Below are 16562 nucleotides of genomic sequence, written 5' to 3'. Positions count from 1 at the left end.
GGTTTTACTTGGCGTTTCACCTCCATGTGTATGAGGTCACTGTCAGTCACAGAGGCATGAAACTTCTGTTAATCCCCATGTGTGCCTGTCTGTGTGTGTGTGTGTGTGTGTGGGTTCTTGTAATTATTACCTCTTTAAATGCAGGATTTTTACCCTAAATTTAACAACTTCCACGTTATCGTGATGGTTAAATGGCTTGTTGCTGGGAGATTGGGGGCTGTCTACACTGCCCCTTACTGTCTGTTACTGAAAAACAAGCCTAAAAGATCAGGGCTGGCTGACCAGGAGCCTCGATATTCAACGTGGCGGAGGCGGCGAAAAAGAAGCGGAGGAAACCACTGTGTGAGGAATCAAGGAAGAGGAAATGACTGTGACCAAGCGAGGGGCCGCATCAGAGTAAACATCGGACAATGCCGACCGGCATGGACATAGCTCCACGGCTTGTGTTTGCCAGTGCGGTTGAAAACAAATGGACATAGTCAGGAGAGGGTAAAAGGAGGGGGAGCATCAGTGGTGATGGATGGATGTTCACGGTGGTATCGTAAAAATACACACTCCAAAACTGTAGGGGGAGCTCCGTAAATAAAAAGGCAGACCAGACTTGAAACGTTCCAGTTTAAAAAGGACCTTTACTGTCATAAACACCGATATTGTCCAGACAAGGAGACCAATTCATGGACGCAATAGACTCCAGGAACTGGTTAAGTTTAAGGCCAGGGATTTAATTGTGGTTAAGTTTAGGTTAAAGTTAGGCATTACCTGGTTATAGTTAAGGTTGAGGATAACACTTTGTTCAGGCTGCACAACTGAATAGAAGTCAATGGAGAGGAACAGCTGCGCAAACCTGGTATACAGTCGAGTAGGATGATCAAGAGGAGCTGCTGGTCTGTTACGGTGTGTTATACTCCAGCGCCCTCCTGTGGCAAACTAAATATATGTTTATGTGAGTTACTCACTTGGTGCTTCTCAAAGTGATGGAAGGATCCTCCAAGATCTGAATTTCAATGATGTTTTGTCATCTAGTTGGGGGCAGGTCATCAAAAGGAGGCGCTAGAGTGTCCCCCCACCTGTTAAACATCGAGAGAAATCACAAAGTCTTTCACTGATTTGAAAAACAATTGTAAGATGTGTATTTTTGTTAAATAAGCAAGGTAAATATGATATAACTGGTGAGTTAAGTGTATTATTACTGCAATAAAAATGTCAATTTAAAGTGTTCAATGTTGTCTAAAGTTGCTGAGAGGTGACGTACTTCCTGTCCTCGTCCAAAGACTCAAATGGATCCTTTAAATTCTACAAAAGACTGACTTGTTCATACTTTGTTTCCAAGGAAACTCCAGTTATTTAAACACCAGCCAGTCAAAAGTGACAAAGCCTCTTGAATAAGAGTTGAAACATCTTCAAGAAAACTCACAACTGAAGATTAGAAACTCACAAAATCCCCCCATTTTTAACCTAAAATGTAGTTATATTGTTATACTTCTCACAAAATGATATAATGATAATGATATAATATTATCATTATTTGTAATAGTAAATGTCTTGAATTAACATATTTTTCAAACTTTATAATGACCATTTTTGAATATTTGTGACATAAACATGACCATTTTGTGCATCTATTTGTACGAGGGAAAAATAGACATTTTAGGATATTGTTTTGAGGTTCTCGTCATTTCTTCACAATTTCTTTCATATTTTAGGAACCAAACAAGTCATCAATAATAAAAAAATACGTATATATTTGCAGCCCTTCAGGAGATTTCCAAGAGCAAACCAATAATTTTCAGTTGAACCTCCTCAAACTTTCACTTCATTTATCGAGTCAATGTCCCCGGTTTGTGATTTTAATTTTTAGTCACGTTAAAATTTTATTTTCTCAAAACTCTCTAAATAACAGCCCCCAGAGCCACAAAAGTCAGTCTACAGTAAACGTTTGACAGGATAAGTAGAGAAGCCTCTGTCTCTGACAGTAAAATGGACCTCTCATCATCATCATCTACAGCTGAAATCAAACCCTGCCACAGGTTTTTGGTAGCTGTTCTCACATAAACTGTCAACGTAATTGCATGTTGTTAAGAGCCGTTACCACAACCAGCTGCAGTATTCCGACACAAACTCAAACTAAAGCCCAGAGTAAGACCGGATTTACAGCAGCCAGTGACCTACAACAGCCAAGATGTTCAGACTTTGTCCTTTTAAAAAGGCACCAAACATTTTCCTGCACCAAATATGATGAAAATCAGCCACTTTACATGACAAACACCTGTTGAAGCAGTATCTCCAAAGGTATACATGACATGTAGAGCTGTTTTACCTGAATTAAATCACCATAACATGCAAATATACATTATTTCTGTGGTGATAGCAAATGTATCTCTTTGGTTGGTATGTCCTGAAACTACTGTAATTAAAATGATTTACAGGTGTTCACTAGCGCTGCAACAACTGTTCAATTTTGATTATCAGTAAATAGGTTTGAGTGTTTTTTCAATTATTCAGCTTCTTGAATGTGAATATTTTCTGGAATCTTTGCTCATTAAAACTGAAATCAGAACTGGAGAACATCATCATGCCCAGGTTTGAAAAACACAAATCAACGTTTTCTGACATTTTAAGGACCAGGCCCATAAAATAATTGTAAAATAAGTAAAGGCCTTGCATAAACATTAAATGTAGTATTCTAGTTGCCAAAAAGTAATTTTCTTGGCCCCTATGCTGTGGCTGAAACGTTAATTTTGCTTAAAAACCACTTTGTTTTTATTTGTATTTAGAATTCTTTAAACGTTCCATTCATATAGGTACAGGTATTTAGATAGATAGATAGATAGATAGATAGATAGATAGATAGATACTTTATTCATCTCACAGAGAAATTCACACATTTCCCACATTTCAACATGGTGGGACAGTAGTTCACAAACTTTACGTTGAAAAATGTTGTCTAATGGTAAGCTAAAGCCGTGAACATGTTCCTCTTAAGTTGTAATCAACTTAAACAGGTGTACATTTCAACTGTCAGCCCCGTGGACACGTATACTCAAGCACAGGTAAACACTACTCAGACACACCTTACAAATTAGAACTTATTATAAGTATAATACATGTTAAGACTCACCTTGAACGGTCTTCAGTTCTTCTTAATTGTCTCTTGTTGAGCTGTCATCGCTGATAATCCAACCATTGTGGTTTATTTTATTATTTTATTTGTTGTGGAGGAGCAAGTTAGCATCCACCGTAGGTGGCTTAATTAGCCTGCTGTGTGTTGCGTTCAATGTCCTGTCGTACATTGTAAACGCCGGTTCTAAACAGAAACAATCCGCCCATTTCATTATCGCTTATTTTAAATCGTTGAACATCTCTTTTTTTATTCAGTGTTGACTTAGTATTTTCGATATATTAATTGATAAAAAAAACACGTTTGAATTCACCCTTTTTCACTTTATGTTTCATTAAACGACATTGAAATGACCATGTCAATTGAAGGGGCCATAGCCACATTACGAAAAAAAACATGCTAATTTTCCTCTATGGAGTTTGGTGTGGGATAGAAATCGAGAGAAATGTGTTGTCTGACTGTGAGATAACACAGCGGATATTTTTATTAACCTATTATAGACTCAAGCAGGTGTCGATTTTTTCAGGTAAGTGTTTTCATTGACTAAAATCTGTTTTTCCTGGTTTCCTGCTGGTAGCAGCAGGAAATGACTCAGCTAAAACATGCTAACTTTCTCTATGGAGTCTGGTGTGGAACAGTGATTGGTTTACACATTTCAGTTTTCGGTTGTAAAATGCTGTCTGTTGGTGAGATTAAGCAGTGAACATTATTTTGACTTATTAAAGATTTAAGCAGGTACATATTTTTTTCGGAAGTCGTTTGTTTAGTGGCTAAAATCTCTGTTTATACTTGTGTCTTTGCTGGCAGCCATTGTGTGAGCTAAAAGGGCCAATTTTCTCTATGGGGTTTGGTATGGGACATTGAGCGGTTTACAAACTTAAGTTTTCAGTTAGAAAATGTTGTTTAATGGTAAGATAAATTACTGAACATATTCTGACGTTTTCGTAGACTTAAAGCATATGTAGATGTTATTTGATATGTGTTTTGTTTAGTGGTTAAAATCAGTTTTTTGTGTCCCTGTTGGCCGCCATTTTGTGAGTGAGAGTGCATTTAAAATGCTAATTTTCTCTGTGGAGTTTGTTGTGGGAGAGTGAGTAGAATTCAAACTTCTGTTTCTAGTTGGAATATGTGGTCTAATAGTAAGATAAATTAGTGAACATAATCTTGTGACGTTTTCTTACACTTAAGCAAATTATTGGGTAAATATATTGGGTAAAATCTGTTTTTGCTGGCAGCCATTTTATGAGAGTCAGAGACTTTCCCACTCCCATGCAACCTCATATTGATGAACCTTTCTTTCTTTATATATATATATATATATATATATATATATATATATATATATCTCACAGGTTCATACTTTATTTGCAGTAAACACAGAACAGGCCTGATCCTGGATTTTGTTTTCCCAATGTCCACCTTCCATTATCTCCATCATATCAACAAATGAGCGGCTGCTTTGATTCTGAAATGGAAAAGAAACAAAACCTGCATCATTTCTCTTTGCTCTGTCATCTTAATCTTCAAAGTCATTTTGGATGCTTCTGGACAATCTACATGACTCATGCCTTCTGGTCCTCACACACATGTTGTCCTTGGAGGTTTTCTCCGACACACACACCTCCATGAGACAAAAGACGTCAGAGAAAACATTTGATGTTGTGTAGCCGTTAAGCCTATTTTTTATTTTTTTATCACATCCAACATGAGCAAACTGAAGACGTCACACACACTTTTATCAACTTTACTGTATCCAAATTCTGAATTATGATAATGGTGTGACAACACTCTGAACCCTGGACGTTTATTTATATTTTTTATTTCTGATCAATTCATAAATAATCAATGTTCAATCAATTTTCTGATCCAAAAAGCAGCTATAGTGACATTACGGGGGGGAAGCTGTGCTGATTGAAACGAAGAACATGTTTATATTTAAAGCAATGATGCTTACAGACCATCACAAAGTCTAATGGCACACTAGTGCTGCTGCTCTGGGGCCAAACCTGGTAATCACATCCTTCTGAATCTCATGTACAAACTATCGTAGAGTAAACGATTGCAGAAATTTCAAACTGCTGTTGTTAAATTAATAAAATTGGGCTTTTCTTATAGGTTTTTAAGACATGTTTCCTTCTGGAAAATGAAGATAAAGCCTGAAATTTTAAACTCGAAAACAAACTTTTATTAAATATGTTAAATCATTAAAATTAAGCTTCTTCTACGCCTTTAAACTTGTCTGTACGAACATTGTAGTCCCACTGGTGCTATGTTTTTATAAACACCCAACATTATTGTGTTAGTGTCCTCTATTACAGTGTTTTTCTAATTTTCCATTCCTGTAATGTGGTTGTTTGTCTCCCCCATGTGTCATCATGTTGTAAGTGTCCAGGCTGGCAATGGTTGACCCATTTTCCTGACACACACACACACACACCTGTCTCTCATCATCATCCTGATTGCGACTCATCAGCGACCTGCCTTTAAAGCCCCTGGGTTCTCCACACCTGTCTTCACAGGTTTGTAGTGGATTTTTCTGTGTTAACGTCTTGGCTAAACCCTTTGCAAGACTGGAACCTTTTCCTTTTCTTGATACTTATGTGATTTCTATCAAATAACTGCTGTCTTTGCTCATAGTTAAGCCATTTACAAACAACTGCTGAACCATGTCCAACTTGTCTTTTGTCTTCCAATTCTCCTGTGTCTGAATTGTTGCTCCAGTGTGAAATTATTATCATTTGACAGAAATTGAAAACGATAAATACGTAAATCAAGCGTACAATCACCTGATTGTATTAATTGCTTTACTTTATCCCAGAATGAGCTTTTTATATTTACTGTATATTATTCAGGTCATTCAAGATTTGGACCACTGTGTTTTTACAGTAGCCCACAATGGACAAACTACATTTCTTTTGGGTTTTGATGCTAATTGAAGTCTCCATAAGTTCTCCAACACACTTCGAAGGGAACAGTGAGTTGAGGGTAGAGCTGCAACTAACGATTAATTTCATGATCTATTAATCTGTTGATTATTTTCTCGATTAATTGAGTACTTGTTTGGTCCGTAAAATGACAAAAAATATAAAAAAATGATGATCTGTGTTTTCTAAACCTGGAAATAATGATATTCTTAAACGTCTTATTTTGTCTACAATCCAATATTATTCAGTTTTTAATGATTTCTTTGTTAAATGGAGCAAAGAAACCAGAAAATATTCACATTTAAGAAGCTAAAACAATCGGAAATCTGGTTTTAATCATGAAAAAGCTTCAAACTGATTCATCGATTTATTAAAATAGTTGACGATTAATTTAGTAATCGATTTATTGAGTAATAGTTTCAGCTCTAGTTGAGGGATATACAGCTGCAACATGAAAGTTACACTAATAACTGCTGCTTTAGTTTTACACACATACATAAACACTCCTAATTGTGGACATGTAAAAGACTAATTCACTCTAACTGCTCACTTGTATGTAGTCTTATTTTGCTATTTGACTGTTTCTGTTTTTTATTTTATGTCTTTAAACTCACATTTTTATGAGTGGAGCATCTTGTAACTTTATTCTGAGAATTACTACATAAAGAAAGCTTGTTTTTTTAGAATTGTCTTCAGCCCTAGGGTGAGATTAAAACTTATTATGAAAAATAACTGTTTTTTTGAAAAAAAACGAATGGCCCTTTTGTCCCAGAAAAAACCTAAACTATATTGTTAAAAGGTAATCTTTCAGACATATCTTTTTTTAGTTTAGCTTTCTGTTAATTCATTGAAACGTTTGTTTTATCATTTTATTGTATTTCCTTACAGTTTTATTGCTTATTGTGACTTTTAAATCAGTGTTGTTCACTGTTTATTGCAGTTTTGCATACACACATATATTCAGGTGTTTTTTCTTCTTTCTTTCACAACAACTTCAACTCCCTGAAACTCACACAGAACAATAGGTGTCAGTCAGTGAGTAGGTGGAGTAACTTGCAGGGATCAAAGGGTCACATCCAGGTCGCTACAGTATATGCAGTCTCCTTAGCGACGGCCAAACTTTGCGTTGCCATGGCAGCGGGGAACACACAATCAGTTCAACTCTGAACAGCAGCAGCAGCATGGAGGAATCTGCTGCTGAGGAGAAACAAGACAAAAGGGTGGATTTTATAGGCGAGTGCGTGCTGAAGGCTCTGAGGGTGAAGAAGGACGTTTGGCAGAAGTGCGTGTCCAGTGATGACAACAGGCAGCACGTGCAGGAGTTCCTGGACAGAGTGGCGAAGAGGACGCTGGTGTTTTCTGTGGCCCCCGACGGACTCCTGCAGGCCGCGGACTCCTTCGCCGCCGCCTCCGCGTCCAGGGGCAGGACAGTGAACTTTGTGAAGCGGAGCGACGCAGCGCTGACTGTGGACTCCATGAAGGATGAGCTGAACATGTGGAGCTGCTCCGCTGCTGCTCCACAGCTGCTGTGTGCTGTGGACAAGGTAGTACACCACAATGACCGCTAGAGGCTCTGAGGGATTTTGCAGTTGACACATTTACTTGGACGTAGAGTGATAGCTTTAGGTCATTTTATGAGTTACTGACACATAGAGCTTCCAGATCTGTCAGTGCCCCCTATGCTGAGAACCTCTGTTACACAGGCTTGAACCATCTGAGTGAAAACATGGGGACACGAGGGAAATTCTGTGGTTTTCCTTGTTTTCATATACTGTCTTAAAATATCTAATTCTTTAACCTGACTGGAAAGTTTTTGTATCCGTGGAAGTAGCCTTTTGTATGTACTGCCAGTAAGGGCTTGCTAACAAGCTAACCTAGTCTATTTAATATGAGATTAAATATAAACAACTAGCACCACACATCCACAGACAATACAATGTACAAACTGTTTAACTCTTATTTCCCTAAAAACATTGGCAGGTGTTGGCCCCGCTGCTCTCCAGCATGAAGACGGACCACGTCGACATGCCAAAGGCGGTGAACAAGGATTTCTTACACCACGTCCACTCACTGAAGAGCAGCGTGTTTGTGGTGTCGGGCCAAGTCCAAGGCCGGACCCTGCTGCCGCTACCCGCTGGCTCCGAGAGAGTGGAGGCAGTTGCCCCAGAGACGGACAAAAGGTAAACAAACAGTGGGGGCGTGAAGGTTTGGTGTCATCACGCGTCATTTCTCCCACTTGTAGCCTCCTAATGGTTTATAAAAAAAAAAAAAACACCACAGCAGCACGGGAGCAGTGGACAGTGGCCTCATCTACGCCTTGGAGTCTGCGGTGATCGAGTGGAGCCATCAGATCTGTGCCGTCCTGAAGAAGGACTCCTCCGAGGCTCTGCTGGGAGGCCCGAACCCCACACCTCACACTGAGCTGCTCTTCTGGAAGAACAGGTCAGCGCCTCCATTATTACACACACAAAGCATCCACTGGCAGCTAAACACTCCGTCCCAGCGACGGGACTCTGTGCAAATAAATAACACATGGTCCCTGCGGGAGAGCAAAGTTGTTTTATTTTCTAAGTTTCTGGCTGATGACACTAATTGTCTGATTCTCAGAACCATCGTGGGACGAAAGTAACTCAGAGCATCATCTTATTTTCTAGTTAATAATGTCATCAAGTTTTTCCTCCGTATAAACATGACGAATGTGTTTGTTCTCCTTGTCTGACACTTTTGTCTGGGAGATATTCTCATATCCAATTCTGAAGAATTCAAACTCAACTTGGATGGTGTTAAAACCAATTATGTATCTACAGCTGAATTCATCGACAATTATTTCTATGATTCTATGAGTAACTTTTATATTAAAGTGGATATCTTTGGTCAATTTTCCACTTTTTTTTTAAATTTATGACCCAACAACTAATAATTTTTTCAAAAAGAGTAGAAAATATTCACTATTTTTGGCCCTAAATCAGTTTTTTTGGACGATTTTTTCAATATTTATATGTATACTTGTTTTAGTTCATGCAACGAGACTTGCGCAAGTTTTGAACATCACAGAACATGGCATTCGACTGGTGACGTCTGCATCTACTCCCGCAGACTTAACATGATTAATGTAATTATGTAACTATTCTTTCACTGAAACATAGAGCTTTTTGGCTGTTTTTTCCACTACTATCTTTAAATGTACAACCTAGGCAATCCGGTGTTCATGTACAACTACAGTGGGGTTTTTGTTTTTTTAAATTGTTAATACACTATTTTAACATGCAGTAAATTGTCAGATATTGAAAGTTATTCTGGAAAAATGGAAAAAAGCAGTTACTCACAGGACATTTTTCTGGCCCTTTTTCCAGTTAAAATAAGCACAAAAAAAGTCCAGACGGACATTTTGAGGCCTAGGTGTTAAAGGGTTCATTAAAAACTTTAAAGGTCCTCTAAAGGGATCTTGTTTTTTTCCACTTGAAGATATGCAGATCTGGAGGGTCTCCGCTCCCAGTTAACCTCCTCAAAGGCGACTCAGATGGCGACACTGTTGGAAGCCGTGGAGAGCTGTTATTCCCCTGCGTTAACAAACATGCGGCAGGACGTTCTTGCAGGTAATCGACCCACACATCTGACACAGGCAGGAGACAAATGTAATTGTGCTTGAGCTCTGAAGTGCAGCTCGTGTCTGGTTGAGGGATGATTTATCCACTGCGTTCTTTTCCCCACTTGTGGGGTTTCACGGTTGATCTGACGTTGACGGCACCCTTCACTCCTCCAGCGCTGATGGAGGCAGAGGACATCTGCGCCTACCTGAAGCCTCTGCAGCGCTGGTTTGAGGACATGGAGAGCGCAGAGTTCCCCGAGATCAGGCGTCAAATCGGGCCTCTGATGCACATGATGTGTCTGGTGTGGGCCAACTCCAGGTACTACGACGACCCGGCACGACTCATCGTCCTGCTGCAGGAGACCTGCAACTTCCTCATACAGCAGGTCAACAGCCGACAGTCCTTGATCGATGAATCACTGTGAAGAATATGTCTTTTATAGTTTCCTCCTTAAGAGAATTAAATGTTAAAACATATTAATAAATTAATGTCTTTCATTTTATTTGCATTTCCGCTGACCCCAAATGTGGAGTAACGTTTCATACAACCAGAGGGGGCGTATATGACAGTTCAAAAACAACTTAAATCACACCAAGTCGCTGTTGCTACAACCTTTTAACTTTTTTTTCACATTAACTGATTGTTTTCTCAAGAAAATGCTCATTATTTTGGTCCAAAATGGTGAAAATACAATTGATTTGGCAGTCTATTTATTATTGATTAATCAGATAACTGTTGCAGACCTAGTTGTGATATGTACTGTACTGTATAACAATAGGAAAATATACACACAAGGTCCGTTCCATGAGACTTTATCATGCTAGAAGGGTTTTAGGTGCTTGTAAAGATAAGATAGTTTATCATCTTAATACAGATGAACAATTATAATATAAAAAAGCGGCACAATTGGTGTTTTGAACTTTAAGGGGGGAAGCAAAGCGTTACACTATATTTTTACATTACATTACATTACATGTCATTTAGCAGACGCTTTTATCCAAAGCGACTACAAGGGAGTTGAGTTACAACCTGCCAGGGGTGGAATTGAACCGGTGACCATGATGTCTCTGCACACAGGTGTACTGGTCTTAACCACTGAGCCACTCCACCCCATCTTAATCATCACATGTCACATTAGAACATTATAGATTTATCATGGAGTGGCAAAACATGTTATTGAACAGTTTCATCTTTGCTGCCAAATCTTTTTCTTGAGTTTTAACTCCTGGCTCTTGCTCAAAGTAAAACTGATCAACAAATATTTAAGATTAATTCTTTGTTACATGTGTTCTTTGCCTGTTACTGTCACAGCAGACAAGTCTAACAAAGAATAGGGCCCTTAAACTGGAGTTAAATTAACCTATATGGCAAACGTATCTTGTAGATTCTTCATGGATGTGAGAACTTCCTTGAACATGTTGTAGCATGAAGTGTTGGATATTAAATTGAAGCCAAACTTACAATTACCCTCTCCTCCAACATTATTGTGCATCTTCTCTGCAATACCAGGCGCAGGTCTACCTAGTTCCAGAGGAGCTTCTGAGAGGAGAAGTTCCAGAGAGTCTCTTGAAGGTGAAGACCAGCCTCAAGGTCCTGCATCTCTTCAGGAGCACCTACGAGGACCGCAGGGCAAACCTGAGCCAGTACCAGAGGGGCGAGCGCTTGGTTAAGCCCTGGGACTTTTCCCCACATTTGGTGTTCGGTAGATTTGACAGCTTTGTGAATAGAATTGAGACCATAAAGGTGAGAAATCAATCTAAACGCTACAGACAGACTGTTTTAAAAATGAAACCAGATACTGCAGTGGACTGCCCTGTCCCTGTCTGTGTCTTTTTTTAGGATGTCCTGTTAACAGCTGTGGACCTGCTGAAGCTCGAGAAAGTGGTGATTGGAGGGGTCAGGGGTCGAGCCCTCAGCCATCAGGTCCAGCAGATCTATGAGGAGTTTGTTGATTTGTACAAAGTCTTCACAGAGAAGCCACACGACTGCTTGGACCTGGACAACAGGGTACGTGCAGAATGTTAAGCCTCATTTATACTGTTTTGTAGTTGTTATTTTATCAAAATGATCTATTATCAAACCGACAAAACAGACGAGTCTTTGTTTAAGTGGTGGCCTGAGCTAATTGTGAACGTCACACCTGCTGTTTTTAAGTTTCGTCAGGATGAAAACTCTGAGGGTTTCACTCAAGAAAAATGAGCTCTCATTTCATCGAACAACGTCTGGAGTCACTTTTTCTCAGGTCGCGCCCTCGCTTTCTTTGTGTCTCGCAAATATCACCGCTGCCGGTCACTCCAGCGTCTGTGCGGCAAATTGTTTTTTTTCTCTCTCTCTTCCTTCTACCTAAAATCTGTACTTGCTAAACCAAAGATGTTTCTGAGCCGGAGCAAGAAAAGTAATTTATTTCTTGCTTGTAAGAGCGAGTCAGTGTTCCCCTCTGGATGACTGTGAGTCAGTGAGATATGGAAAAGAAAAAATAAATAGAATATGTGGTGGTGGCTCTGCTGTGTGCTGTTGTGGTTGTCGGTGTAGCTGAGCTATCTGCCCTGCAGGAGTTTGAAGAAGATGTGAGGGAGTTGAAACGGAGGGTAGACGACATCGAGCGGCGTCTGGGAGCCATCTTTTGTCAGGCCTTTGATGGTTCCTCTGGACTGGACTGTGCCTTCAAGGTCTGTGGAGTTAATCTCTCTATTTCTCTCTCTCTCACACACACACAAATAAACAAACATAAATCATAAACGAGTGTTAAAGAGACAACCCCCCCCCCCCCCTTATCTGTTTTGTGCAGGTTCTGGACATGTTTGGGAGCCTGCTGGAACGCAGCTTAGTGGCGGCAGATGCTCTGGAGCGATACCCTCTCCTCGTCGCTACGTTTGACAAGGAGCTGGATGACTGTAAAGTCATCTGCAACAGACACGTGCGGCTCACAGAGGAGCTGGGTGAGACTCATGACGACGATCATGTCACATGAGCATAAATGAGCAGAGTTTCTGCTAAAATTATGACACTGACGGGTGTAAATATGGAGAGAGATGCACCAATACCACCTTTTTAGGACTTCATGTACAAGTACGGTGTCTAAAACACTGATCGGACATGTTTCAACACATTTATGGGCCACTGGAGTCCATCAGTTAAGCACAAAATCATCTTTTTGCTGTTTTTGTCCTCCAAAATTATAGGAAACGCTAGGAATATTTCTTATTTTTGCTGTTAAAGACAGCAATCTTTCCAGATATTTACATCCAGATATGTTCAACCACTCAGAGGATTAGCCTCCGATTTTGGAATTAAGATAAGATGATAATAATACTTTTTTGCTACAAGTCTATAGCAGAATTCCGATTTCTAACTACAACTGGAACAAGCCATAAGTCCTGAGACAGTTAAAGCTACATTAGGCAACACATTTTTGTTGTCTGCCAATAAACCCTCTTGAATGTTACACACTGATGTCACTTCCTCCTCAGGTTCATCTCCCGTGAGTAAGAACATGCCACCGGTGGCCGGAGGACTGCGCTGGGTCCAGGAGCTCCACAAACGCATCCAGACTCCCTTCAACAAATTCAGACACGTCCCGTACCCGTGAGTCTCTTCTTCTTCTTCACCTGACACCGCACAGACCCGTCCGTCTCTGTGACGCAGAGACGCAGATAAGAAATTGAAGCCGTTTGCAGAGACAGTTGTGTTGTCAGGGACAATTTTAAAAGGTGCTCGTAAAAAGGTGATTGTGTTGTGGAATATTGGACAGTAAAAAGTTACAACTCGAGTCTCATCTTCTCCGCAGGTGTCTGCAGTCGACGGAAGGAGCCAAGGTCATTGAGAAGCACGAGGAGATGATGCAACTGTTGGACAGGTGTGTGTCTCTGTGTTACTCCACATGTCATCAGTCTCAGAAGTTTCTATAAGTGAATCAAGGAGCAGATAGAAAAATGAAACAGAATCACAGACAGAGACGTCACCTTCTTTTTTTTTAGCTTTAACTAAAGTGCTTTCCAGATCAGCATAGGAATACAGAATAAAATGAAAGAAGACCATAAAGAAAAAGGCATTTTCTTCCCCCTGCCTAAATCCTCCAGAATGACAAAGTAAAATTAAGAAAATAAGAGTGCACCAAGCAGCATGTATAAAAAAAAAAGTAACTCACAAATGTAGAACATGAAAATTAACTCTGAAATTAAATGGTCTACCTACTTCCAACTAAATGTTAAAATAAATAAACGAGTAAAAATAGAAATAAATATTGAAGTTGGTATAAAACCCATGTAAACTACAAAAAGTAGAATAAAAATTAATACATTTTAAGACAAATATGGAAACTTGGATAAAAACCAAGGTAAATGCTATTAAAATAAGAGCAAAACATAACTATAAATCTGATGTAAAACACTATTAAAACTAAAATAAAAAAATAAAAGGTAACAATAAACATAGACTCTTGGATAAAACTCAGATAAATGGTTTAACAATTAGTTCAATAATAATGACTAAATTGGATTAAAAAACATGAAATTAAATATTAAATGTAGATTTTAAGTTTTTGCACATTTGCAAATTTAGAAAATACTGTAATTAAAAGGCCAGAAATAAAAATCTTATCAAAATGTGCTAAAATAAACATCAAAGGTTAAAACTCTTTAAGTTTTAAATAAAGTTCAGGTAAGACTCAGGTAATTAGTGCAAAATTAAAGCTGAAACACTGTACAAGGGAAGTGTTAAATAAAGTGTATATACACATGTAAACTTGTATTAATTCCTCCAAAATTAGGACAAAACACAACAAGAAATTAAGTCTAAACATGTTATAAAAGTGTGTTTTTAATAAAAGCTTTAAAATGACCGGAACGATCCGATCGCATGAATCAGATTTCAGCTCCTTTTTCCTCAGACTCCGTTCTTAAAGTGAACATTTGTGCTTTTTGACATCGGTGTCGGAGCGTGATTTATCTTCTCATTACTGCGGCCACTGCTCCGCAGATTATTTCCTGGATTCCCATAATCCCATGTGTTCTGTCGCTGACTCACTGACGCCAAGTGAGAAATGGTCTCTTTGTTTTTTTTTCACCCAGCATCATAGGCTGCGAGACGACGATGACTCCCACTGCAGTCTATACGCAATCAAAGTGAATTATTATTATTGTGTATTATTAGAGGCAAAAAGACAGAGTTTGGGCATTTTTTTCAAGAATGAAACAACAAACAGGGAACGAACATCTCACTGATCAATAACTTTAATCTGGCAAAATCATTTTGGGGATAAACCCATATTTTCTAATTTTTTTGGGGGAGGAACTTGCATTTGTATGTGTTTATACAGCTCCATAGCTGTTTAAAATGTCTTAGTTTCACACACAGTTCTTCCGATGTTGATGAAATTTGGTACATGTGTTGCTCTCATCTTTCTAAACAAATTTCTAATTTACTTACATTAGCTCCACCCACCTGGAAGTCAGCCATTTTGTGCAAATTTTGAGCAATTTTCTGCAATTTTCAGCGTCCACTCTCTAATAAGTGAAACACAACAGACTTTTACTAAGTTTTTCTATAACTAATGACAATCTTTGGAAAATGAGCACAATTTATGGTCTATTCTAATTGGCAGCGTTTACCAAGTTTAAAATGTGCAAATTTATATAAATAATGCCAGTCGCTACAAAAAATTGGGCCAACTCACTTACTTTTTTGTTTTGAGTTATTTTTTAAGTCCAAAATAATATACAGAGGGAAGTATGAATGTTAAAACATTCCAAAAACTTCCCCATCCCAGCTTTAAAAAGTAGTTCAAAATAAAAGTGAATAATAAATAGTAAAGCATTAATAAGACAGTAACATAATAAAATAATTACTTAAGCAAGACTTGACTTGGATTTATTAATTTTCTATCGTCACACTGTTTAACACCAAGTTTCTTCGTTCAAGCTTTAAAAAGTGGTTAAAAATGACTAAACAAATCAAGTGAATAATAAATAATGAAATTAACCCGGTTATAACAAAATAAAATGTGTAATAAAGTAATAGTTCTATCCCAGCTTTAAAAATTCGAGTAGATGGCGTATAAAGCTGAAAGTTAGTGAAGTTATAAGTAACTTTGGACAAGTTCAGTCATTTAAAAGGTCTTTTGAGAAATGAGATGCAGACACGAGACAAACAACCGTGTTCTTTACACTTCATCATCATCATCATCATCATCCAGCCAGAACATTACATTACATTACATGTCATTTAGCAGACGCTTTTATCCAAAGCGACTTACAATAAGTGCATTTAAACATTTGGGTACAAATAAGAGCTATAAGTAAGTAAGAGCTTCACATAAGCCAAACTATGAAGTGCTAGTCATAAGTGCGATGTATAAGCAAGTTTTTTGTTGTTGTTTTTTTTGTCGTCTTAGTCGAGGTAGAGTCGGAAGTAATGTGTTTTTAGTTGGCGGCGGAAGATGTGGAGGCTTTCTGCTGTGTTAACATTAGAAGGTTTGAACGCAACAATTCTCTACCCTCAATTTACTCCTATCAGAAACTACAGTGCTGGTTATATTGTCATCATCATCATCATCATCATATTGTTATTATTATACACATTCCAGTCAGGCAAAGGTTGGGGCGTCCTCACTCACTCACTCATTCATTACCCGCTCACAGACAAAATGCGGCGTGATTTATGGCTGTGACCAAGGTGTTTGATTGCCTCTGCGTCCGCGGTGCCACCGTCAGGAAATGAAGCCTCGCAGCAGAAATCCAATAAGGAGCTCACGCACTTAAGTCGTCGTCATAATCCCAGGCTGTTTACAGATTGATATAGCAGCGCGGGGGCCTGACATAGTGTCTGTTCCCACACTGTGACACATGAATCAGCGTTTATCCTCATACTACACACACACACGCTTTCATGTTAAAGCTACTTTCTCTCCGCACTTATTGTTTCTTTTGATTC

General features: G+C 38.7%; 1 protein-coding gene across 1 annotated transcript in view; it reads left to right on the top strand.

Moving 5' to 3' along the window:
- Window positions 1–3753: 3753 nt before the first annotated feature.
- Window positions 3754–16562, top strand: part of dnah9 (dynein, axonemal, heavy chain 9) — a 134494-nt gene continuing 121685 nt past the window's right edge. The window contains exons 1-13 of the mRNA XM_058621034.1: window positions 3754–3853; window positions 5504–5637; window positions 7060–7586; window positions 8023–8222; window positions 8326–8484; window positions 9508–9638; window positions 9806–10017; window positions 11142–11375; window positions 11472–11639; window positions 12185–12301; window positions 12421–12571; window positions 13103–13217; window positions 13420–13488. Of these exons, the coding sequence (XP_058477017.1) occupies window positions 7224–7586; window positions 8023–8222; window positions 8326–8484; window positions 9508–9638; window positions 9806–10017; window positions 11142–11375; window positions 11472–11639; window positions 12185–12301; window positions 12421–12571; window positions 13103–13217; window positions 13420–13488 (1919 nt within the window). The 5' untranslated portion in view covers window positions 3754–3853; window positions 5504–5637; window positions 7060–7223. The remainder of the gene's footprint in view (window positions 3854–5503; window positions 5638–7059; window positions 7587–8022; window positions 8223–8325; window positions 8485–9507; window positions 9639–9805; window positions 10018–11141; window positions 11376–11471; window positions 11640–12184; window positions 12302–12420; window positions 12572–13102; window positions 13218–13419; window positions 13489–16562) is intronic.

This window comes from Solea solea, chromosome 21 (assembly GCF_958295425.1).
Source record: "Solea solea chromosome 21, fSolSol10.1, whole genome shotgun sequence".
Taxonomy (NCBI): domain Eukaryota; kingdom Metazoa; phylum Chordata; class Actinopteri; order Pleuronectiformes; family Soleidae; genus Solea; species Solea solea.
This window is presented reverse-complemented; position numbering and strand designations above follow the sequence as displayed.